A 26731-nucleotide genomic window follows, 5' to 3' on the forward strand; every position below is an offset into this window, starting at 1 on the left:
TATATACAGCGACCTCATGGAACCATACACAAAATTCTTCATGGAACCATTCAAAAATTCTTATGTAAAATTAAGTGCGAAGAAATTTTCACTTTATTATTTTCATTTTCTGTAAAGTAACCTCGGAATTTAATATTTTTTGGATGGGGAAGATGGGGATTAATACAACGAAAACCACAGTTCATCGGAGAAACAACTTTTTTTCATATAAAATATAATTCATACAAAAATTAAAATTTATAGTACAACTGCATAAACGAGTGTATACAAGTGTGGATGGTAACGTGAAAATGAGGGTATTCCGTAATGCAAGGGTTAAGTTTTAACATCCAATGTCATTTAAACACATCAGCGAAAAACATCACAACAAGTACTGTAAGGACACTACACTGAGAGCAATCAAAAGGAGGCTGCCTGCTGAGACACGCGGGCCTCCTGAGCACTCATACAACCACGTATCCCTGCAGATGAATTCTCGATCTGGGCCAACTTGATCTACTAGAGCAACAGCCTCCGTCTCGCGCAAGTCGAAACAGTAGTTACGTATAGATTCTCGAAGGCAATGCTTATAGTTGTTAGCTGCACTGAAAAAGGAAATAAAAATCAGAATTACATTTGTGTGATTACACGAGAATTATAATAAAAATTATATTTATGAAGAAAATATCCATCAACTTTATCAACATCTCTATTAGTGATTACGTGTAGAATTTTGGGTGTTGTTCCAGCAATCAATCACCCGCTGGCTAAAGGCAAATTTCCTCACATCTATTCTACAATTACTTTTCCTCAATTTAAATTTATGTCCCCTCAGGTGCGTAATCTGAGCAAAAGGAAGTATCCAATCAAAAAATATTTTCGTTCATCCCTACCGGGACTCGAACCCGGGACCTTTGGATTAGAAGTCCAACGCGCTATCCACTGCGCTACAGGGACTGTGGTTACGGAATGTAGGTAGTAGAAAATAGACTCTTTTTGGCCAGAAATAAGACATGACTGAGTTTTAGAATTATGGAAATTAAGTGTTTTCTTCGCCCCGTTGTGTAATAACCTGGAGATTGTCATTTAAGGAATTGGTGGTGGATATTCGAGAATTTCAAGATGTATATGTAAGGCAAGGTTTCTCACATTATAAGGCGAAATGTAGAGTGCTATCATCACCGAAACTAGGAATAGGATTTCTAGTCAGAGGAAGAAGGTCTTTGATACATAAGAAGAAAAGAGTGGAAGAAAGAATTTAACCCTGGGGAACCGCATTAATGCCGAAGTTAGAAGACAGAGAGGCACCTACCATCACTCGCAGTGAGCAGTCAGAGAGAAAACTGGATACCCAGTTACAAAAAACAGTCTGGAAGCTTGAAAAGAAGGCCTCTGTACCAAACACACGGTCTGCGCCAATGCCACAATGTTATAATTAACGACTTTCCAACACCAGGTGAAAGAGGACCAGCTCGAATTCCTTCAGCGACCCGAAGAACTTTTATGGGCTTTTTTCACTGGTTACCTGAGTTGGTCTCAGTCATGAATAACAAGTCCCCCGCTCCCTCGAAACTCTGGTTTTTCGTGAAGAGAACACACGCAATTTATGGACATAACACACATGGACATATAATTTACTTATTGAGTGGTCCTTTTTTGACTGTTTTTACCAAACACAGAATACTTAGAAATATCAAGAGCGATTGCTTGAGTTTTATCAAACAATTCAATCGAATTTGTCCAAAGATGAATAAAATAAACTAATACATAACCAGTTGATCGACACTAAGAGAATCCATATCGGGGATCATTGATCAGATGAAAGGTTTCGAGATAGTTCAACAGTTGATGGATTTCTACATTAATTCAGAAAGAGTAGAGGTAAGTAGAATGGGCTGGTACTTGAAAAGGAGTATTTGTCACCTTTTTAGGAACTGGATGGATATGAGCAGATTTCCAAGCAGAAGTAAAAACACCGGTAGAATAAGAAAGTGTAAAAAGATGATACAGAACAGGAGCAAAAGTTTTGAGAGCAAGTGGAGAAATGCCATTGGAAATTCGCTTGGCATCAAGATTTTTTTAAAATTCTTCAACCATCCTTCTGTCGAAACGCATTGAATGGAGTGTATTGGCATTGGCACGAGAACAACCAAGATCACTGATACAAAAATAGGATGTTAGTGAGTTGGTTTCGTTTTTATCTCAGGATGCAGGTTTTAATTGAGGTCGGGATAGAGATGGACAGAAGTTGCGACCTTAGCCGGAGACCAGAACGATCGACAACAAACCAATTGGGATATACAACGTTCTTATCTTGAACAGTCTTAGCACATTTGTTGGAAAAAAAAAGTTTAGATGATATAAGAGATTTTAGGGTGGAACGCGGAATAAATGATTTCGTCTGTACAAGAATTATTTCTCAGCCACTCTGTAAACATTGTGATAAAGCGATTTAAAACAGCGATTTAAAACAGACCAAGGAAAAACATGACACAGATCATCCCTGAGGCTGAGAATGATCACAAGAGAAAGGCTCCATGCAGAAAAGACCATCACTAAGTTGTGATCTGAGGTGCCTAGAGGACCAGCCACGTCGATTATGTACTTTAAAGGTTGTTTGTGAGAAAAAGATCAAGAATGTTAGGTGTGTGGGATTATGATTGTATGGTATCTGTGTGAACTATTAGTAATCACATACCCCTCAGCATTCCAACCAATTGTGTCTCTGTACCAAGCAGATTGTTGCCAGCTGCAGTTGTGAACACTAAAATGACCAAGGAAAATCATCTCACTGTTAAGAGGGGTAAACTGGATAATCATTATCATCACTACTGATAGTGACAGCTCGATCAGATTTTCCCTCCATACATTCAACATCGTTTGTGGAAAATGTCAATTTTTAAAAAAAATTAATTTGAAAGTTTTAATAAAGAAAACTATAAAAATACTGATAATTTTAATTCTTCCAAAAGGCTTGTTTTAAGTGAACTTAAAGGATTTTACTTAAAACAATTTTTTTTTCAGTTCAAATATAAGTAAAATAAAAAAGAATGATTGATTTAGAACGATATACACAGTGGACACATTTTTAAGTACAACTACTTAATAGCAGTTAGATCCTGATTTAGCGCCCAGAGTAGCTTAGATGCATTGTGGCATAGACCTAATGAAACAAGGGCGTCAAAAGCGTGCTGAAGGATGCTGTTCCACGTTGATAGAATCGTTTCCCACAGTTATTGCAAATCTCACTTCCCAAGAACTTGCCCTCACCACATCCCACCGTTGCTCAATTTGATTGAGATCTCTGATTTGACTCATGTGTTCCTTTAGCAAGTTCTGTGCAATTTTGGCCTTGTGGCATTGCAAATTATTCTGTTGTCTTGCTCATTGGAGGATTGAATTGCACACGTGCAGCGTCCCTACGTATCTGTCCACCTGTTTATATTGCATCGTATGGATGAGTGATGCTATAATCGAAGAAGCACGCCATTTCATGGACAGAGTAGGTGTACCTAATAAAGTGGCCACTTAGTGTACTCGGAAAGTGAAATGTTTTACTAACCAACATGTCTTTTTTATCCTTTCTTCACCATCCCTGGAACCATGAGATTGATCTCTTTCGTACTGGTACCTGTCGAGACAGCCCCTGATCTCAGCATTGGCTCTAGTGCTACAGCCTATGACAGATTTATAATAAAACACAAAGAATAACAAATGTTTAAAATTATTTTTCTTATGTTTGAGAAATTCAAAAAATTTTCGTAATTAACTAGATATCCATATCCAATATGAAAAACGAAAAATAAAATCATCTACCATTATATTAAACACTTAAATTAATTGCTTAAAATATTAGATTTATAAACAATGCTCATATTCAAGAGATAACAATTTGTATAATTAAAATTAAGTTTCAGTTTAAATAATATTTCCTCGTTAAAATTAAAAGAAATTATTTCAGCTTCTTTAAATACTTTTATATTATATTTTCATAGTTTAATCAAAATATAAAAATAATCTTAAAAATATAAAGATAGTTTGCAATATTGATACTAGATGGCACTTTCATCATTACTCATGTTAGACGTGATGAAAATTGAAATTTGAAAATTGATATTAGTGTTAAATGCTGAAATGTAAAAAATACGATTTTTTTAAAAGTTTTATATTATGCATTAAAATTAAAACTTGAGATCTTGAAGAAATTTATCTAAAAGTCTTGAACTTATCTAAATTTATCTTAGCTGAATTTATCAAGTGAAAAAGTGATGAATTTATATGTACAAACATATAAAAATATATAAAGCATTTCTTTGGTTGAGGCAATTCATACTTTCCTTCTGGTGGTGTTCCTGTGGGACATAACCACAGGACGTAACCATAGGAGATATAAGGACTAATAGATTAACAGTAGCCACTGGCAAAGGTGAAAGTGATTCTTGCACTGCTTCTATTGGAATGAGCAGAAGCCTGAAAAACAAGTTGCATGGTATTTCAGAGACTGCTGGGAGCCATTGCGGTACAAATAAACACATGGGTTGTGTTAGGGTAGCTAAGAATAGGAACAGGTGCATGTATACTTGCGTGTACACCAATGCTAGGAGTTTGGTAAATAAATTTGATGAATTTGAGGTATTGCTCAAAACGTCAAAGGCGGATATGGTTGTGATATCCGAGACGTGGTGTCACACAGATATAAGGGATGCAGAACTGCAATTTGGGGAGTACAACGTCTACAGAAAGGATAGACAGGATAGGAATGGAGGAGGGGTTATGCTATTAGTTAAGAAATACATAAAATCCAAGGAAGTGAAGCCAGTGGACATCGCTGGACAGTGCAGTGTCGAGTCAGTTTGGTGTGACATAAGCATTGGGAGATCAAAATTGAGAGTAGGAGTGTGCTATAGGCCTAATGACTCTGATGGGTATAATAAGAAACTGTACAGGGAAATAGAGTGGGCCAGTAAATCAGAGAGTCTTATAATGGGAGATTTTAATTTCCCAGATATTGACTGGAATTTGGGGGCTGGTCACTCACACACTAGCAGGGCTTTTGTGGATTTATTGGATGATTGTTTTCTACATCAGCATGTTCGAGAAGCAACTAGAGGGAGTAATATACTTGATTTGATTATCAGCAGTGATCCTTCATGTATTAAGAATCTGCAGATAAAGGAACCACTGGGTGGCAGTGATCACAGTGTGCTGAAGTGGGATTTACTCAAATAGATAACTACCATTAGGGGTAAAGGGACGGGTTATTGCTTCCGTAAAGGTGACTATGATGGACTGAGACAGTATTTAAATTCTATACAGTGGGACCAACTGATGATGTTACCAACAGCAAATTCAAAATGGGAAGCATTCAAAGAACTTATCTTGGAAGCTACTAGGCTTTACATACCAACTAAGAAATATTGTTCAAGGTTTAGGCCTAAATGGATGTCAGATGAAAGAATGAGACATATGGCAGAGACGAAAAATGCATGGGATACATACAAATTAATGGGTGACATGGAAGCCTATGATAGATATAAGCTGGTCTGTAACCAAGTCACAAAGGGGATTAGGCAGGCAAAGGCAGATTATGAGAAATCCTTAGCAAAGGATGCAAAGAAAAACAGAAAAGAGTTCTTTACCTATATAAACTGTAGAAGGAAAGGGATGAATCAGATTGGTCCACTGGATATTGATGATTCAACAGTTGAGGATCCTGCTCAGGTAGCTAACAACCTAAACGAGTATTTTGCATCTACATTCACACACGAGGAGTTATTCAGGAATGGGAATGCCAGAGCTGAAGTAAACTCTGGCAGGGAGCTAGATGATTTTGTAAAAACTGAGAGGAAAGTGAAGGAGAAATTGTTGAGGACAAACATAAAAAATGGGGTTGATGGGATCTATCCAGTTATATTAAAGAAAGTAAGTAAACCCTTAGCCATAATTATGAGAGCTTCTTTGGACTCAGGGGAGGTACCCATAGACTGGAGATGTGCAAATGTGACCCTAAATCACAAAGGGGGATCAAAGGCTGACACAAGTAATTATAGACCTGTGAGTTTAACTTCTGTTCTAGGAAAATTAATGGAAGCACTGGTTAAAGAAGCACTGCAGGATCATCTAGACAAGATTTCAGTTATAGCTCGGACACGGCATGGTTTTCTTAAGGGGAAGTCTTGCCTGACGAATTTGATTGGATATTATGATGCAGTCACAAAAGAACTGGATGCAGGGAACAACTTTGATATTATATATTTGGATCTTAGAAAGGCTTTTGATACTGTTGCATATGGAAGACTGCTGCACAAATTGGAGCAGTGTGGCATTGGAGGCAAATTGCTGCTATGGATAAAGGGATGGTTGAGGGAGAGAAGACAGAGACTGGTAATCAATGGACACTGCTCAACGTGGACTAATGTTATTACTGGAGTTCCTCAGGGTTCAGTGTTGGGTCCGTTGTTGTTTTCGGTGTTTATGAATGATATTGATGATGGGATATCAAGTTTAATGTCCAAGTTTGCAGATGATACAAAGGTTGGCAGGGTTGTTAAGGACACCACTGACGCTATGCTGCTGCAACAGGATCTGGAAAGGTTGAACAGATGGGCTGAGAGGTGGCAAATGAGGTTTAACATTGACAAATGTAAAGTAATACAAATGGGAAACAGCAACCCCAGAGCAACGTATCAACTCTGTGGTACTACACTGACAGTAGTAGAGAATGAAAAGGACCTGGGGGTAATTGTGCAGGTAGATATGAAGTTTTCTGAACAGTGCAGACGGGCTGCAAGAGTAGCTCATGGTGTCTTGTCAATGATATACAGGAATATTTCTAGCAGGGATAAGGAGGTGATTATTCCCTTATATAAGGTAATGGTCAGGTCACATCTTGAGTACTGTATACAGGTCTTGAGGCCTCATTTCAAGAAGGATGTAGGGCTGCTGGGACGAGTACAGAGAAGGGCAACAAGATTAGTGAATGGAACAAAGGGTTGCTCTCTTCGGAGAAAGGCTTAAGTTTTGTAAATTACAGTGTCTGGAAACTAGCCACCTGCGAGGTGATCTGATAGAGGTGTATAAAGCCTTGAATGGTTTGAGCATGCTCAGTGCTGATGGGATTCTTCCCCTTGCTCAGAATAATCATTTGAGGGCATAAATTGAAATGGAGGAAAGACAGATGTAGGATAGATGTGCGGAAGTTTGCCTTTAGCCAGCGGGTAGTTTGTTGGTGGAACAGACTCCCATCCCTTGTTGTGGAAGTTGATTGCTTAAATAAATTTAAGGCTCTGCTGGATAGGTATTTCGTACGAACGGAGGGGTGAAACGGGAGTGTTTTTTTTTTTTTTTTTGGCTGATGCTGCATAAGCTTGCTTTTTTGCATCATATGCCTCTACTAATGCTAATGCTAATGCTAATAACAGTCGGTTTGTGTAGGTGTCCATTAGCTTCTGTCGTCTGTATGCATTCTGCTGGCAGAATTCATCAAGATCGATAGATTGGTTGTTAACTAGATCCACTGTGTTTCCAAGAAACATGCATGTCAGGCCTTTGAGGTCGTTGAAACTGATTCCAACTGGGATCCTTGTGTCCACTTGATTTTTTACAGTAATTCGGGGGGGGGGGAGATTATCAGATCAGTGATGTCAGGGGCGTCTAGTCGCCCTGTGATTAGTCTGGCCAGTGTAAGAAGGTTAGCTGCCACAATCTGTTGTTTCCATGGGGTTCAATTAAACCATACCCAGTACAATCAAACCTGGCGCCAAGTGTCTGTTACTTGTTCAGACATCTGAAATTTCAACTTGTTTTAAAGATGATCAAGGACTGAAAGCATCTTGAAGCCTGGTTTGATGCCCAACCTGAATATTTTTTTTGAAGGATTAAAGGATTAAACTCTTTGCAGAGTAAAGACAACAATTATATTGAATTTTGGAGTGAATACGTTATAAAAAAACAAAAAAAAAAAGAAGACAGACAAAAAACCAACAGAATTTTGTAGCGATGTCATTTATGCTCCGTCTCAGAACTTTTGACTAGCCCTCGTAGCTTCTTTTCTAAATTTAAATCCCTTGTCTATCAAAATATCCAAACCAAACACCAAACTATTACATTAGTGTCACCCGGTAAGTTGTTACATATACTCATGTGTATTGTGTCTGTAAATTGCGTGTGTTCTCTGGTCGATTTGCCTGTTTTTGCTGGTTGAAAAACTCCGGGTGCTTGAAAAAAACCTTGGTATCTACCTGAGACAGACTAACTCAGCCACGAAGTGAAAAAAGCCCATAAACGTTCCTCGCGTCATCGACGGGATTTGAACCAGGGCCTTTTCCACCTGGTGTAGGGGGAGGGACGATAAAGATACCACTGTGCTACCCGCGAAAACTACCAAAATATCCAGGAATTTTTTCTCGGTAACCTGTTTCAGTGTTTGAGCAAGAAACTCAGATTGCAATGACATTACCTGGCAGAAAGGGAGTGTCCGCCGAAAGGGCTGCAGTATTTCCATTAATTGCGACCGATGTGTGACGATTTCCCGGACATCGCCAGACCATTTCTTGAGCTTTGTCTAGGAGATAAGTCCCCAGCGTGATGCTGTCCTCTGGTTCACACCGTCTTCTCACTACATCCGCTGCACAGTCTCGAAATTTCTCGTAGTCTCTGGAAAAAGTGTGAAATGCAATTTATGATATGCCATTTACTTTCTTTCAATCCATGATTATTGGCGATTATTGTGAATATTACTTACGAACAGGAGCCCCTGGTTAGGGCGCTTCCATCAACAGCGAAATGTCTTTCGCATTGCTTTAAGTCGTCCCTTTGGAAACACCTACTCTGCCACCAGCCTAGAAAGAACAAAAGAAAAGGAAATTTGCAAACGATCTCATCATTAAAATAAAAAGATTTTCTACCTAAACGTTCGTAAATTGTCTAATTTCTAGTAGAGGGATTAGACGTGCATTTGCGTTAACAAAAGTTCGAGTTCACGTGATCGCTAAATACGGCTAATGATCATATTCTTTCAAATGACCAGTCGTAAACTCCTCTGATTTGAGAAGTTGTGCTGGAGTATAAATAGAACACCCAGGAGTACAGTTCTATCTAGGCGTAGATGGAGACCATGTCAAGAATCTCTTGTAATTGGCTAGATTGTGATGGTGACCTGAAGTAAGTTGCTACCAATTTTGCTGGCACTTCGTACATTAATAAAAGAATTATTAGAAAAAGATTCTGGTTCTACAGAATAGTTCAACAATAAAATGCGAAAAAAAACATGGATGCCACGAACAGATTCATTGTCATTAGAAAGGTGGGCAAAAAAATCTTGAAATATACCAACCGTGTTTTGGAAAAGAATGAATATTAAAATACTCAGTAATAAATGTGCATTATTGTCCTTACCTCCAAAGGTATCACATACGCTCTGTAAATATTTCCATGCCCTCCAGATGATGTCGCTACTTCGATCTTTGCCGTCGACACTGCTACACATAGAAACTTGCCACACTAGACAGTCAAGGTTTTGTCGTATGGATCTAGCACAGAGAAATTAGAGTTAGTTTATCATTCAAATTTACAATATATTGCCACAAGTGACAGGACAACTGCATGTCTCAAAGAACCTTTTATTAATATTATATTTAATAATGTGTCGGCCCAACTTTGGCCTTGACTACACACTGTGTGTTTGCCGGTAGGCTTTGGACTAATATTTGATAACGAAAAGATGGTACTTTGGTCCATTGGTGCTTTGACACAAAGGTCAATTCAGCTCCTAATTGAGAGCGTAAGCCTGGTCCGAAGATACGTTCCAGTTCTTCCCAAGTGTGTTTAATGGAGCTAAGGTCCGAACTCTGGGTAAGTCCATATTTTTCTTGTTATTTTCAACTTAATGATGTTCCTCTCAAGCTGGATAGACAATGTTTTTCCAACAGTTGAATATCCTGAGTTTGTTTGGATACTACACGAGAATTTTTTTTTAAATTGAAGCAATTTTAGGAATAGTTCAAAACTGATATTTAGATTAACTGCATAACTGCACTTGATCTATTTGTGCGAAAGGTTAATATCTTACTATTTAATATTCAAAGATTCTGCCATGTTGCTTTTATTTCCAAGAGATTCAGTAAAAATTGATTGCGCAGCTCCTTTTCCTTATTCGTCTGTATGTACTCTGCTGGTATAGCCAAATACATCCAATTGTTTTCGTCATACAAATTTCCGATAGGATGGGCTCCAAACTTGAATCTCTGGTTTGTCGATAAGTCAGAATTGATATATTTAAATATTCTAATATTTAACTATCACTATCTTCCGATATATATTGGAACACTAAATGGGAAAAACCCTCTGGTGAGGAAAACTTTTTAATATTGATTATGCCCTCCCATGGGCTTTAATGACATCAATAAACTTCTGGGAAAAATTGTACAAGTTTTTGGTATATGGATTCTGGAATCTTGCACTACCACTCTTATAAGGCCATGTCCTTATAGGAGTGATGAAGCAAGATCCTCGCCTTGAACTAGGGTGTCTTGTTTTCCAAGCGTTCTGCATTATCTATTTATTTAATATCTACACACGCTTCTTTTTCTACCTAAAGTTTAGTTTACTTCCATAAATTAAAACCACTTACTTGCAGTGGAACTCCAACTGTTGAGTAGAGAGTCCAGTGCCCTTTCTCTCGAGTTCCTCCAGTATGACGATTCTGCACCTTCGATTTCTTTCAGAACTACACTCCTGAGCATCGGTTACTGTGAGAACTGTTTTGTTAAAGAGGGAAAATAAATAAGAAATTACATGTTTATCTTACTTTACTGATTTTTAACTTATAAAGGTATTTAAAATGAATGACGCACTATCTCATCATACCTGTATGTTAATCAGCAATATATCTGCACAAAATATATGTTTCTAAATGGGTGTAGCACTGCCTCCAAAACACCTGTTAGCAGAATACGTTCTTTCATCATTTTTGGATGAGAAAAAGAACATGATTTGAATGATAACGGGGTACGAATTTGTGGTAACATAACCAGATGAATGATCAGACATTGTTGTCCCCCTTTCAAAGTTTCGGTCCACTCCTTGTATCACACAAAATCTCTCAACCGCTTTAGAATTTCTAAGTAATAAGTCTGATTGATTGTTTGACCTCATCCCACAAGGTTACTGTTGGTGAAGTTGTGGGACGAGAGCTTTTTGGACAGTGTCTTCGATGTCAAAGAGATAGCAACATTGTCTTCACTTCGGGTTTAAATATATGCATTTTCACGAGTGTCGGGAACTTAGGGTTTTGCATTACTACCAACTTTGATGTTATTTCTCTTTCATAACGAAAACACCATGTCTCGTCACTGATTATATACTCTATTTTGTCCATCTTTGAAAGACCAGAACAAATTCTGTGTTCTCTGTTCCTGTTCACCACTTAAAATAGGTGGAATAACCTTCGCAGAGCTTTCCCCGCGCTGAAATTTTCTTTTAGAATGTCCAACCTTTCAACATTGCTGTGATGCAACATGTCAAGTGTTGTTTATCACGTCAAAGATTTGTTTAATTCACCGTTGGTGATAGCATGCTGATATGCTTGACACTAAATTTATCATTTCTGAAATTAGAAACATGTCTCGACATGTCCCTACTATATCATTCCTACTTCTAAGGCCCACACACTGTGGTTCACTCTCATTACTTTGAACTCACTTCCAGTAAATAAACCAGTTTAATTCGTATACTTTGTATAAAATAATTGCATAATGAACTTGCCAGGGATACCGATCATCAAAAACGAAGTTACAAACTGACATTTTTAGGAGAAATTGTAAAATATATCCAGATAAATCTATTTTCTTTGCTAACAACACCAGCGATACAAAGGTTTTGTTCATGCATGACTACAATAGTATACGCAGATGCATAAACTCTTGTTACATCTACTTGCTGCGTGTGCTATATTTTATAAACTAGATCTAAACCTACTTTTCTATGGCATATATACAATGGTTGATGAGAACGGACGTTTGCCAACCCTCTTCGTGTTTTACAGCTACTATCAATTACAAAAGGCATTAGACATTCAAATAAATATGGATGTTGTTGTTTGGTGTGAATAAATAATTTCGAGTAATTTTGACATCTCCGTGAATTTACTTCCAACTAGTATTCGTGAAATTTGGTTTCCAGTTCACAAGATCTAGAACTAAAATAATTAATAATCTATAAATATATAAAGCCAGATGAGGAAATCTTTGAAAAATGTCTTATTGTGGTTGCATGTTTAGCAGGAGTCACAATTTAAAAAACGAAAGATATAATTGGTTCCTCAAAAGCATCTATCTGTAAAGTTTTTAATAACTGGAAAGCAAGCGGTTCTTCCACATTCAAAGGTATAAATGTGACAGTGAAAAAATAATTCAAGCGAAGCCGTCCTACTCTAAGGAGGACTGTACGGAAAAATAGGACAGAAACATCCAGTGTGCAGCAAATAACATTTCAATTTGACCAAGCCCAGAACTGCCCTATTTCAACCCCGAAAGTGTACAAGGAACTGAAGGAAATGGGTATTGGCAGTCGCCTGCTAATTCGGAAGCCACTTGTTTCCAAGAAAAACAGAAAAATTCGCTTGCAGTGGTGTCGACAACGTCGTAATTGGACAGTGGAATAATGGAAAAAAGTCATGTGGTCATATGAATCACGATATGCTTTGTTTTGCATTGATGGTAGGCAGAGAGTGTGGCGAAAACCTCACGAAGTGATGGGCCCTGTTTGCCTTGTCAGGACAATCAAAGAATCTGGAGGTGGTATCATAGTATGGAGAATGTTTGGTTGGCACGAACTGAGTCCTTTAACAGTGGAAGGTCGAATGTCGTCTAGGGAGTATCTGAATTTTGTATCAGATTTACTGCACCCTGCAATGTTACACTTCGATCCCGAGGGTGATGGTCACTTTATGGATGACAATGCAAGAGCGCATCGTGCAAGAAAGTTCGGAGAACAAGACACAGATTTCCACCATTTTCCTTACATTCACTTGATTTCAGTCCTATTGAGAATGTGTGGAATATGCTGAAGAGAACTATTGGGCAACGACGTCCTCTTCCATGAATTTGTCGCAGCTACGCGATATTTTGTTGGAAAAATGGTTACAATTAGACAAAAGCGCACAAAAACACCTCACAGAATCCATGCAGCTCCGCACACTTTCTGTTGTTCCAAACAAGGTGGCCCGATTCGATACTGAATTTATTTTTGGCCAGTGTGCGTATTATTACCCGATAATATTACAAGCCTTAATATTAAACCATTCAATTAATTAATTTTCAAAGATATTACATACCTTCTTTAATATCAAGGCGTAACTTTAATAAAAAAAATAAAAATAAAAACCACACACACAATTTAAAATTATTTTCAAAACTATGAATTTTGGAGGTTTTCTAACAAAATAAAATATCTCAAGTAAGCGGCCCCTGGTTATTTCAACCGGTAGTTTCAAGATAAAATAAATAAATAATTTTTTTCGTCAAAATATTGCTTTCCCAAAATATTTAAATCAGGCAGACATCTGCCTAATAAATATAATTTGAAGTTTTTCATCGTATGAAAGCACCGGAAAGATTTTTATTTATTTTTTTCGTTTGAAATGATATATATTTTTTGATGTTAAAGTAGCACCTTGATAAACAAAAGGTGTCTTTGAAAGTGTTTAAAATTAACGCTGAATTGAATGTTAAACAGACTGGCAATGAAAAAATAAAAGTAAATAACTTTTTGTACTTATTACTGATTTATATTTATTTTTTTATTTATAATAACCGATTTTATAAACGAGTAAATGTTTTACTGCATAATGCTGGTATTGTCAACATAAGGAATCGATCTGCCACTGTGAAACAGGCTTTCACTGTTACATACAGCAAGCAACCCACGCATGCGCACAGATGCTCTTTAGAACACCGAAGCATCGCTACTAAAGCCGCCGAAGGATAAGAAGCTCCAATCCTCTTTTAACTTTAACACCGTTCCAACAGAGTCTATGTCAAAGACCTTTTCAGTCAGAGTTAACTTAGAGTGGCCAAAATCTCTAGCAGTGCCTTTAGTGACATCTAAGGCGTTCGAATCGCATTCAGCTTATTCAGAAGTCTGAAGAGCTCTTGAACACTTTCGACGAAGGTTCAGGAAGGTTCGAGAATGTCCCTTCTGGCAGTGAAAATATTTTAAGACAGGCGATTGGGTCACCGGATCTGCTTATGGTCATGTCTGATTCTTCAGGTGATGATGTCTATTATTTCCGAAGTCCGTTGAATTCAGGCCCATTAAATCGAGAGTTTACTGTATGTATACAGGGTGTTTCAGTTAAACGTTTCAGAACTTCTAAGAGGGGTAGGGTACATCCTGACAACTCGAAATCATATAGCAATGTGGGGTCGGAAATGCTTTCCTGAAGCGGTGTTGTACACAGAAGCACCATAAAGAAAAGAGACCGTAAGTGAGAAATCGTTTTAATAATACATGAAAAGAAGCAAAAGGTACATGGATTAAAGTAAGTGTTCGAAGTTTCTTCCACGGGCTGCAATGCACGCCTCACATCTCCGACGCATGGACATCCGAACATTCTGGAATACTCCAGGCGAATTTCGAATTTCTTCGGCAGCTACTGCGATTCTTGCAACCAGCTCCTCAGCATTGTCAACAGGGGTGTCATAAACTAGCGATTTCATATGACCCCAGAAATAAAAATCAAGACATGATAGGTCGGGTGACCGAGCAGGCCAACGCACGGGACCACCACGTCCGATCCACTGTTGACCAAATGTGACATCCAGGTAGTTACGAACATCTCCGCTATAATGGGCAGGGGCTCCATCGTGTTGGAACCACATTGTCTGTTGCGTCGATGCAGAAATCTGTTCATCTCTCAAAAGTTGTGGCAATACTTGCTGCAGAAAGATCAAGTAGATAGGTCCGGTTAGACGACACGGTAACAGGTAAGGTCCGATGAGGTGATCTCCCATAATACCAGCCCATACATTGACCGAAAATCGAATCTGTGCTGCATGACGTCGTATTGCATGCGGGTTCTCGACCGCCCAGATATGGTCGTTATGCGTGTTGAAAATTCCTTCCCTTGTGAAGGATGCCTCATCGGAAAACAACACTTCAGCAGGAAAAAGGGGATTTGTAGCACATTTTCCAAGGTACCACTGTGCGAAAGCAATACGAGGTGCATAATCCTCCGGTTGCTGTGTCTGAACACGCTGCACGTGAAACGGATGCATGTCTTGTTCTCGGAGAATCCTTCAGACGCTGCAATGGGAAACCCCGACTGCGTTTGCTAGACTTCGTGTACTCGTTCTTGGATTCCCCTGTACATGCTGCAGCACATTCTGTTCGACGGCTGGAGTCAGTGCTGTTCTTACCCTGTCCCTGTCAGCTCTTTCAAATGAACCTCTCTCAGCTAACCTCTGGTGCAGTCTTGCAAAGAAATTATGACTGGGAATACGCCTCGTCAGATATCGTTCCGCGTACAAACGCTGTGCGGCTGGCCCACTACAATTTGCAGCCCCGTACGCCAAATGCATATCGGCTAACTCTGCGTTCTTGTAATCATCCATCCTACTAACTTGGCGTTCTTGTTCAAGAAATTCGAAATTCGCCTGGAGTATTCCAGAATGTTCGGATGTCCATGCGTCGGAGATGTGAGGCGTGCATTGTAGCCCGTGGAAGAAACTTCGAACACTTACTTTAATCCATGTACCTTTTGCTTCTTTTCATGTATTATTAAAACGATTTCTCACTTACGGTCTCTTTTCTTTATGGTGCTTCTGTGTACAATACCGCTTCAGGAAAGCATTTCCGACCCCACATTGCTATATGATTTCGAGTTGTCAGGATGTACCCTACCCCTCTTAGAAGTTCTGAAACGTTTAACTGAAACACCCTGTATATGATGGAAATGTAACATAGGCTTGAAGAGAAACTGCTTCACAATAATTGAAACCGCTGATGTCAAATAGACATTGAACAAAAACAGACAAAAATGGATACGAGTCAAAGTCTGGTGCGGTTAAAAATAATAATTTGAGTTTTGTGGGTAATTAGAAATTATTTAACGTCACCATTGATATTTTTTGATATGTTTCTATTGTTTTTCATTTTTAAAGTTTGGTAATCAAAATTGCAATTCCTACGAACAATTAGCAATGTGTTATTGTAGGAATTTGGAAGTTGGTTGCAAGATACTTTATATTTTTCGAATTTGTGTGTTGAGTACCAAAGAAACTCAAGCTACGAAGTGTTAGTAAATTGCGTTTTTAAATGACGTGTATTCCATAGTTTTTTGCTTGTTTGCTGGATGAAAAATCCAGCAAACAGGCAAATAAACCTTTGCCTGAGACTGACTAACTCAGAGACATTGTGAAAATGACCCACTATAAAAATTCCTCGCATTTAACGGGATTGAAACTCATGTCTTTTCCATCAGGTATGGGAAAGAGCTTGATTATACCAATTGTGCTACCCACGAGGGAAACGATTAGTTACTTAGTTGCAAAATCCTTAAAAATCTATGGCACATTCAAGACAGGAAAATCTTGCACAGAAAACAAAAACCACCGGTACCTTAATTGGATTAATGCTTGAAGAATAGAAGGATGTAATGAAAGCATATATAGGATACGTTAGGTGTGTGTCAATTACCAAAACCAACTATGAGGCATAAAAATATTGTATAGTTAGATTGCGTACATTTTTCTGTTAGTTTTCTGTTTTCTGGATGAAAAACCCGAGTTTCCTGGAGAGAATATAATGAAATATCGCCGAAGGCCATCTAATTCAGTCACTTTTGAAAAAAAAAAACCATAAAATTCTTCGCGGCGCTGATGGGATTCGAACTCAAGCCTTTTCCAGCAGTGTGGTAAGATAATGATTATAACCACCGTTCTAACAGTGGAAAAGAAGCAAGCATTAGCAAAAATATTTGCACAGGAAATCCCTAACACTCTAAAAAAAAGTAATCGATAGCACTGATGAAATAAATCTCTTTCGAGGAAAATGTTCGATTTATAGATGCAGAATGAATGCAAACAAAGTACATGCACAAAATGTTTAATTTTAAGACAAAAATGTGCTCAACCTTAGGGCCTGTTTAACGCATAAAGACCTGAATAATTTTCTATTTTCAATCTCAGCTATCCTTAAAAAGCCTAAAATTAAGACTTCAATCAGGTAATTCGAAGTTGTTGGTTATACTTACCGCATATAAACACTACTACAGCAAATCTTCTCATGGCACACTCTGACGCACGAAGATGAATGCCGAATTCGAGACACACAAAATGGCCTTTCCGGGTACACCTTAACAGCAATACACTTATCTTCTTAAATGGCATCTTAAAGTGCCTTATCACCGCAAGTAATCGTTCCAGTAGAGTGAGTGCAAACACGTAAACTCCCTTCCGACTAATTGTCGGTGTCAACCTAAGACTATCGCAATCGAAAGTAAACAAAAAAAAAAAAAAAAAAAACCAGGAGAAAAAGAAAAGAAAAAAAAAAGAAGACGGTGGGGTGCTTAAATGTCCTTAGAGTTGCACAGCAAGGAAAGTAAGTACGCGAGTGAAAAGAGAGAATATGTAATATGTGTTGTTATTTTATTGCGAAAATTATGTCAGGAAATGACGTAGCTTTTGAGTGTTCACTCGTGCAAGGGGAATGAATATTTCGCGAGTGCTGTAATGGCTAAGTTATCATATTTAATTACACGAGAGTCTACAATAGCGCCAGATACTTTTCTCCCTACAGTAAGTAAATACTTCTGTTGATGGCAGTAACAGTTTGGGAGGGGTGTTTCCATGAAGCCTTCAAACCTAAGATGATTCGGCAGAGAGTAGGTAGTTTATTGTTAAAGAAATTTCAAATATAAATAAGTAAATGACGGTAAGCGTTCTAATTTATAATAATAAGGGATAGTAGTAGCAAATGATGCAAAAAAGCAAGCTTATATATCATCAACAAACCAGATGGAAGCCTGTTCCAACAATCAACCATCTGCTGGCTGAAGGCAAACGTCTGCTAATCTATCTTGCAACCTTCTTTCCTCAACTTGAATTTATGCCCTCCCTTGTGTGTATTTTCAGCAAATGGAAGAATGCCATTAACATTGAGTTTACCCAATCCATTAAAATCTTTAAACACCTCAATTAGATCGCCCCGGCAGACGCCTAGTCTCCAGACACTGCAATTTTCCGAATTTGAGCGTTTTTTAGGTAAGAACACCATTTTGTTCTCTTCACCAATCTGGTTGCCCTTCTCTGTACCCGTTTCAGCAGATCTACATCCTTCTTAAAGTGAGGCCTCCAGACCTGTGTGCAATACTGTTGATGCGGCCTAACCATGGCCTTGTACAAAGGAATAATCACTTCCTTGTCCCTACTAGCAACGTTTCTGTATTTAATTGACAACACTCCATGAGCTGTCCTGGGAGCACGTTTGCACTGTTCATAGTATTTCATATCTAACTGCACAATTACTCGCACATCTTTTTCATTTTCTACTAACCTGCGTGTAGTACCACACAGTTGATAAATTATTCTGATTACTGTTACCCATGTGCAGTAATTAGCATTTGTCAAAATTAAACTTCAACTACCATTTCTCATATGCTTCACCAGTTTGGTACAAAAAGGTAACCACAGTGGCAAATAGAAGAACCTTGGACAGCATCCAGCGGTCAATAATTCTGACAATCACACGAGCTGTCTCCACAGTCAGCACGCACGCGCTCCAGGTTCTGGCCGGAGTCCTCCCGCTGGACTTGGAAATCATCAGATGCGCTCTGACATATAATATGGCAAAAGAAATACCGTGCACTGTCCTAAACTTCACGTTGGATCTCACCAACAACAGGAAGCTTGAAAAAACCAGATTGCTCGACCACCTCCGACAGGAATGGCAGGATCGGTGGACAGAATCCACTAAAGGGGAAATCACCAAGAAGTTCCTCCCTAGCGTAAACAGAGTCTTTCCAAAACTCCCGAGTTGGTTCCAACCAGGGCTCCACGTCACCTTTCTGCTCACAGGGCACGGGCCATTTAATGCAAAACTATTTAGCTTCCGAATCACTGAGGATCCCCGTTGCCTCTGTGGCCACGAGGAAACATGGCAACATCTCATGTATGATTGCGACCAGTATGAGGACCTGCGATGCAGGCTCACCACTGCTATCACCTACTTCCCGCAGAACATGGAACAGCATCTTCTCGACTCGGAACAAGCATACAAAGCCCTTACCATTTCTGCACAGAAACTCTTTGCTAGAAGGCGAGCACTTATAGCAAACCACCATGCACAGCACCCAGAAGCTGATGATGAATCCCAAAACCAGGACTAGAGAAAACCGGAATACACAAGAAAACTGTACCCACAACTACGAACATGACCATCATTTAGCCTTATTCACCAGGGACCTGACAACCAGGAAGACCTACGTCTGAACCAGAGACAATCTGACACAGGACTTCATTCATGTATGACCCTGCGACTGGGATCTGACTCCTACATTGAAAAAGAACACCAAAGAAGATCCAGTTCAGATCGCTTGGACCCCCATGTGCTCACAACTGTCAATGCCTGATGGCGATCTGTACCGGGCTCCCTTGCCTGGTACCTTTACTCCCTTTCCCCTGGTGGGGAGGAGGAGACAGTCTTGTCTCCTCTCCACCCCTGCCAACCCTGATTCTTCTCCTCCTGGTGGGGCTTGGGCCTGCCTCACTGAAAATCCTGGGGTCGCCTTCTCTATCGTCCCCATACTTCTGTCTTTTCCCCCCAGCCTTCAGTCTCCCCCCCTACTCTACCTAATACGCCAGCGTATAACCCCACACAAACTGCAAAAACTTAACTTCGTCCAAATTAAACCGCATACACCTCAATTGGCTTTTCTAATTCCAGCGCTCACCCCTACCGAGTTTTTTTTTTTTTTTTAGGCCCTAGTCACTGAAATCTCAGGAAACTAGGTGGCAGGGCCTGCCAGAGTAAAACTTCATTCTGTGTACCTGGTCTGCCTCCACGAGGCCAAGTGTGGACAACGTTGGGCCTCAGTATGGGTCCAGAGGCTAAACGGCCAGATGAACAACGATACACAACACTACACATATAAAAATCCACACACTTTTAAATCTCTGGCCTTCCCAGTAAACTGGTACACCTACAATGAAAGCAACGCGGAGATGGGGGAAACCCCTGGTGCCGTTAGACATCAATACACTTTACACTTTACCATTTTTCATCCCATTGACCCAATTTTTCTAGATCCTGTTTCAGTATCTCACCTTGATTACTGTAGTTAACCATGCCAACCTTTGTATCATCTGCAAACTTCGATATTAAGCCTGATATACCTCCATCAGCATCACTAATTAATATTGAAAACAACAACGGGCTCAGAATTGAACCCTGGGGACTCCATTGATAACATTAGTCCACGAAGAGCAGTATGCATTGATAACCACTCTCTGTATTCTTCCATTTAACCATCCCTTTATCCATTGCAGTAACTTGCCCTTAATGCCAAATCGCTCCAGTTTATACCGCAGTCTGTTATGTGCAACAGTATCAATAGCCTTCCTGAAATCCAAGTATATAATATCAAAATGATTTTTTTGTATTCACTTCCTTTGTGACTGCATCATAGAAATCTATCAGACTGGCTAGACAAGATCTACTCTTAACAAATCCATGCTATGACTGCAGTATAATTGCTTTCCTGTAAAGATGGTCTTGCGTTACTTCTTTAACCAGGGACTCCATCATTTTCCCTGGAACAGACATTAAGCTAACAGATCTGTAGTTACTCATGTCACCTTTTGATCCCCCTTTATGAATTGGGGATACATTCGCATATCTTCAGTCTATAGGGACATCCCCTGAATCCAAGGATGCTCTCCTAATTATGGCTACGGATTTGCTCACTTTCTTTGCTGCCTCCCTTAATATGATTGAATAGATTCCATCCACTACAGGTGACTTTATTATTTTCAGTTTCAACAATTTCATTTTCAATTTTCTTTCAGTTATCACAAAGTCATTTAACTCACCATTGGAATTTGATAAATGAAAAATACCTGTTCAATGTGTCGGCAACCGGAGCAGGATCATCAACGATTAATCCATTGACGTCAAGTGGCCCAACGTGATTCAACCCCTTCCTTCAACCGTTAATATAAGCATAGAAGTCTTTCTTACTTTCCGTGGCATTCTTCTCTAGAGGCTTCTCATAATCTGCCTTTAGCTTGCTTAACCTCCTTTGTGACTTTATTATAAGCTAGTTTATATCTACCATAGACTTCTGTATCACCTGTTAGTTTATATGCATCCCACACACTTTTCTTCTTTGCCACAGTCATCAGTTCATTTGGCATTCATTTAAGTCGAAGCCTTGAACAGTATTTCTTCGTTGGTATGAAAAGCCTAGAAGCGTCTATGATTCATTCCTTTAACGTTTCCCACTTAGAATTTGCTGATGGTAACATCATCAGTTGGTCCGACTCTATAGAATTTTAAAACTCTCTGAGACCACTGTATTCACCTTTTTACGAAAGAAAAAAAACCCTTCTCTTTACTCTTGATAGTAGTTACATCTTTAGGTAAATCTCAAATCAGTACACTGTGATCACTGCCACCTAGTGGTTTCTTTATCTGCAGATTCTTAATGCATGTAGAATCATTGTTGATAAACAAATCAAGAGTATTGCTCCCTCTTGTTGCCTCTCTAACATGCTACTGTAGAAAACAGCCTTCCACGAAATCTACAAAAGTCTTGAAAGTGTATGAGTGATCATCCCACAAGTCTTCTTCTGGCTGGCTGCCATAGGAAATTTCTAAACAATGATGTTCTAAACAATAGGTGTTCTTATTGGAGCACGTTTAGTAGAAGCCGCCATTGAGAAGACAAAGGAAATCACTGGTGTGTCAAAAGCAACCATTTCAAAGTCTACAATGAGTGGAAGACGAAACAAGAATACACCTCTAAAAGGAGGAAATAAGGCAGAAAGACTAAAAGAATGAGATTCCAGGAATTTAAAGAGAATTGTGCGTTAGAATCGAAGATTGTGCAGCAAAGTAGTGAAAATTTTCAATTAGGCAGAAAAAGAACCATTTCCATCTGAACTGTGCAATGGAAGTTGAAGAATTCGGGATTTGGTTCTCATGTTCCTACACCAAATATACTTGTTTTTGTAAAAAATCGAAAGATTGAACTGAACTAGAGTGGTGTCGCCAACGCCAAAATTGGACTGTGGACAAGTGGAAAAAGATCGTATGGTCTAACGAATATCGATTTACACTTCTTTGCCGGTGGAAGGGTGAGAGTGTGGTATGAACATCATGAACTACGCATTCGGACTGTCTCGTGTCTTCCACTTAAGTTGCTGGAGGTGGAATCATGGTATGTGCTGTTGTTACAGACTTGGTCCATCATACCGTTAGAATGCGCAATTGAAATTGAAATTTGTCGTATTGGACCAATTTCACCTCGTAGCACTTCATTTTTACAGAAAATGCGAAGGTCTTTCAAGGCGATAACGCAACCATCCGCCTTGAAAATATTGTATTTGAACGATTCGAGCAAAATTCTCAAGATTTCCAACATATACTGTGGCCGCCTAGTTTTCCACGTTTGAATCCAATTGAGAATGTCTGGGATATGTTGAAAAGGGCAGTTGAGTTTGCCGTTCTCCACGGACCATAATAAAGTAGATGACAAATATCCTGATTGAAACGGTCAAAACTGGAGCTTGACGCCCTCAGACACATAGTGTCATCCATGGCACAACTTTTACAGACTGTATTTCAGCAAAATTTGTCCCTACTAGATAATGAATAAAGGTCTCTCATGTTTGTGTCTTGTGAGTGTAACATTATTTATACTAACGCAATTCACCTGATTTACTCTTATAATTAAAATACGAAGAACGGACTGCCGTAATTTTATGTAGTTTCAAGACAGCCATTCTGTTGAAACGAATGAATAACTAAATGTCATCAGGTTGGTACCATAATGTTTTTTTCAATTTATAGGTCCGCTATAGAATTTACTGTTCATTCATTACAAAGTTCACCTATGTTGCCTTTTGCCTCCCATGGGATATCCTCTGTTCTTGCCATAATGTTTCTATTACGATTGCTAAACTTTCTATCAAATACAGCTGCCTCCAGATCCGTATCTGTCTCATGAAAAACCCGAACATAGCGGACTTTAAACCTTAATGGACCATTTGTTCTCAAACACGATCTTTAGAAAATTTCGAAAAGCACACAGGACTCACATGTCGCGCAGCCTTCTGTAATCCAAAGCAATTTCAACAGAGCTAGCTCCCTAAAAATCAAAACCTACATCCAGGGAACTCTTCATAAAGGAAGAGCACCATTTTCAGAAGGTTTAACAGCCTTTTCACATGATTTAAACCAGGAAGCATGGCTTCAGTATATTACAAGATTTCAACCTTCCACCTTCGTGCTACCTCCTATTCTCGCTGATGAGTCACTCAGAGATATTATCCACATTAAGTTTACAAAAGATCAGTTAATCAGCGCACGTCTCCAAAGATAACAGTAGGGAATGACACGGGGCCACAATTTATGGTCAGATACGATGTGTTTTGAATGTTAACGATTTAATTTGAAAACATTAAATGATTAAATACTAAAATTAATCTTAAAATCAAACTATTAGTCGACTTATATTATTTAAGAAAATGAAATGTTTAATTTTACATCTAAAGAGTTTATTACTCGCAAAAGCAGAGTTGCATCCAAATACAATAATGTTTTAGTTCACGTACAAGTGGTGCTGACATTATCGCAGCGTGGCTAGGCTTGGTTGCAGGCATTTTGGTCAGCGTCTGTTGTATGTAAACCTGCCAGAAATGTGTCTTGCATAACGGTATTATCAAGCGATTTCTCAAAGTGCGGTGTCAGTTTACCATAACCTTGGACCCCAAGACCTACAGGCCCAAGGATGAACGAATGAGTTGGACAATTCGTAATCTATACACCAACGTACACGTGTTTGAAGTTGACAAAAAACGCAACATAAAAAGAGTCCACAGAAGGTAAAAGTTTTTCATTTTTCAAGGTTTATCTCAATTATCGGTGAGCTGTAACTAGGCGGACTTTCACTGGTGGGACATGTTTACTGTTACATAAGTTGTCTGTAATAAAAATATTTTAAAAGGTTGGACAGTTAGCGCTAGCAAACACAATAACGGATTTTATAAGTTTTAAACAACCAATACTTGGTCTTTATGCGCCGGAAACTTAAGGAAATTTTTTAATTTGATGCCCGAAGAAAGCCATCTTGAAGGAATCCAAACTGGGACGATTCATCTGGTGAGAAATCAAAAGACCATATGAGGACAGACCACGCAGATGTTGGTTACAGATTTCGAAAACTAGATGCCTAGTTTTCGAAATCTGTAACCAACGAAATCAGGGAGTGGGAAGAGGCGCGGGTACTTCCTTGGTACTCTTAAAGTTGAATATAGTAATAACAGTTTTCTTCTGAAGTTGAGGGAACCCGTAAATTCCAAAATACACCGTATAATTGTATAGTTAACATAGATTCAATTTTTATGTATAAGTTGTCGCATTGGTATGATCAAGTTACAATCATATAATATAATATAAATTCAGTTACATCATACTGTACTCATTCCTGGGGCTTCTATTCGATCAAGAATTGTATCTGTACAGCAGCTGATAAATATCCGGATGGAAGAATGGTGAAATCTGGAGCTGGACTCTCTCAGACACCTAGTTGAATCCATGCCGCGCCTTGTACCACGGATGTAATTCGGCCAAAAGGTGGCCATACAAGATACTCAATAAAGTTTTCTAATTTTTTGGCCAGTGAGTGTAGAATCATTATTGATTTCTTTTTTAACTATTGTATATCGCTTTTTGTATTGAATGCATAACAATTTCTTTTATTAGAAACATTTCTAAGTATGTCACATGATCTTTACAGACCTCGATGGGATGTTTGATAAAATGTTCATTATTTAATTAAAACGCGGCTATTGAATTAAGTTCTTTTGAGCTCCAGTCCTGTTAAAAAAAAAAAAAAAAAAACAACCACCCATCTAATTATATTTTTATGTACTTTACGAGAGTTTTCCTCTGTCTTATTTCAAAAAAATACTGCAAACCGATACAAGGCACACTTAAATGATTCCTAATGACGTTGGATGACTTCCTGTTACCAGCGTGTGTCTTTGGTACTCGAGTACATGTTAATAACAGGCAAAAGGAAATGGAAACCCTATTTTCGCTTTTAGCATTCGGTAAGGTCATGACACGCATCACTGCCGATAGAGGAAGGCTCGGCTCGCTTATAGTTCCTTTTAAAGTAACAAACAAACAAATCTTGGATGAGGACAATGGCCACGGTTGCATCTACACGTGTAAAGTCGCGGCTCGGATTACAACTTCATGTACCAAAGATTAACGGTATTGGTTTCTTTTTATACAACTTTTACAGTAAGTTAAATTCGTTTTGGTTCAAGTATATACATAAAATTCTTTGGTAATATTACTTATGGTGTACTTCTAGAATCTCTTTTCTATAGTTGCATATAAATATGATTAAAAATGTGATGTAAACTATATAGAAATGAATAAATCAGTATATATTATGATAGATCGATAACGTGAAGATGGGTCATGTAAAGCAATGGGGGGTCAGCATATCTTGTTTGTAAATTGCGTGTATTCAACTATTCGATTTTTTTGTTTTCGGAATGAAAAAATTGTTGTTTCTGGTAAAAAAACCAAGGTTTTCTCGACTGAAATCGGTTAGAACGGTCGCAAAGTAAAAATTACCACATAGGAATCAATACCAGGCCTTTTCCAAGTGGCTTTAATCATTGTACGAGCTTTAAAGCTTTTCTTGGGGGACGGGTGACACGCATATACGCCTCATATACAATAAGTGGCCACGTTATCAAGTACAGTTCCCTTTTGATATATTGACTCATATTCCCATATACGCCTAATATACATTCAGTAGCCACGTTATCAGGTACACCGTTCCTTTCCATGAAATGGAAAACTCCTTTAGTAACAGCATCACGTATTAGCACCATGCGATGTCAATCAGGTGACTGATACGTAGGGATACTGTAAGTGTGCGATTTAATGTGAGAATGGATAAAGACGAAAGATTTAAGACTTTGAATGTGGCGTGATAGCATGTGCCGGACGGGCCGGTATGAGTATCTCGTAAACTGTAGTCCTGCTGAGATTTTCACTTTAATTGTCTCGAGACTGGTCTAATAACCAAATAACATCCAGCAAACGCGATCCTGTGGTTTGAAACGTTCAATGATCTGAAAGAACAACAGAGGCCGACAAGACTAGTGCGGGGTACAGCTACTACGAAGGAGGCATTTTAGAACGCATAACTCGTTGTGCTTTGTCACGAACGGGGCATCGCATCTAAAGACCAAACCGGGTTCCGATCCTGTCAGTAAACATCAAGAAAGTACGATTACAGTGGGCTCAGGCACAACAACACCGGACAGTAGTGGATTGCAAAAACATTTTGTATGACGAATCCTAGTTCCTGCTGCTTCCCGTTGATGGGAGGAGCAGGTATGGCGAAAACAGTGAGTCTATGGAACCGTATTTCTAGGCTTTCAGCAACGTAAGCTGGTAGCAGCAGTGTAATGGCATGGAAGCGTTTTCATGTTGCATATTGTGCCTT

The 26731-nt window shown here is 38.9% G+C and overlaps 1 protein-coding gene and 1 non-coding gene across 2 annotated transcripts; both read right to left on the minus strand.

The window, feature by feature from the left end:
• Positions 1-248: 248 nt before the first annotated feature.
• LOC150090292 (uncharacterized) lies at positions 249-17342 on the minus strand. Its single transcript, XM_090369067.1, has 7 exons — positions 17231-17342; positions 10610-10736; positions 9376-9509; positions 8723-8819; positions 8438-8634; positions 3542-3656; positions 249-584 (listed from the first exon to the last, which is right to left on the minus strand). Exons 1-7 carry the CDS (start codon positions 17262-17264, stop codon positions 362-364), a joined length of 927 nt encoding a protein of 308 aa, XP_090225193.1. The 5' UTR covers positions 17265-17342; the 3' UTR covers positions 249-361.
• TRNAR-UCU (transfer RNA arginine (anticodon UCU)) lies at positions 864-936 on the minus strand. Its single transcript has one exon. It is a non-coding gene; the product is annotated as a tRNA-Arg (tRNA).
• Positions 17343-26731: the final 9389 nt, after the last annotated feature.

The sequence above is a fragment of the Mastigoproctus giganteus genome, chromosome 2 (genome assembly GCF_048544385.1).
Source record: "Mastigoproctus giganteus isolate SK-2022 chromosome 2, ASM4854438v1, whole genome shotgun sequence".
In the NCBI taxonomy this organism is placed as follows: Eukaryota; Metazoa; Arthropoda; class Arachnida; order Uropygi; family Thelyphonidae; genus Mastigoproctus; species Mastigoproctus giganteus.

What these genes read in the sequence shown, in the direction of transcription:
- LOC150090292 (XM_090369067.1), bottom strand. Translation starts at nt 17,264, where the DNA reads ATGAGAAGATTTGCTGTAGTAGTGTTTATATGCG. An exon ending in CAGTTGGAGTTCCACTGCAA is followed by an intron (nt 9,510 to 10,609) that starts GTAAGTGGTTTT and finishes TCTCTGTGCTAG; the next exon opens with ATCCATACGACAAAACCTTG. An exon ending in CGTATGTGATACCTTTGGAG is followed by an intron (nt 8,820 to 9,375) that starts GTAAGGACAATA and finishes TGTTCTTTCTAG; the next exon opens with GCTGGTGGCAGAGTAGGTGT.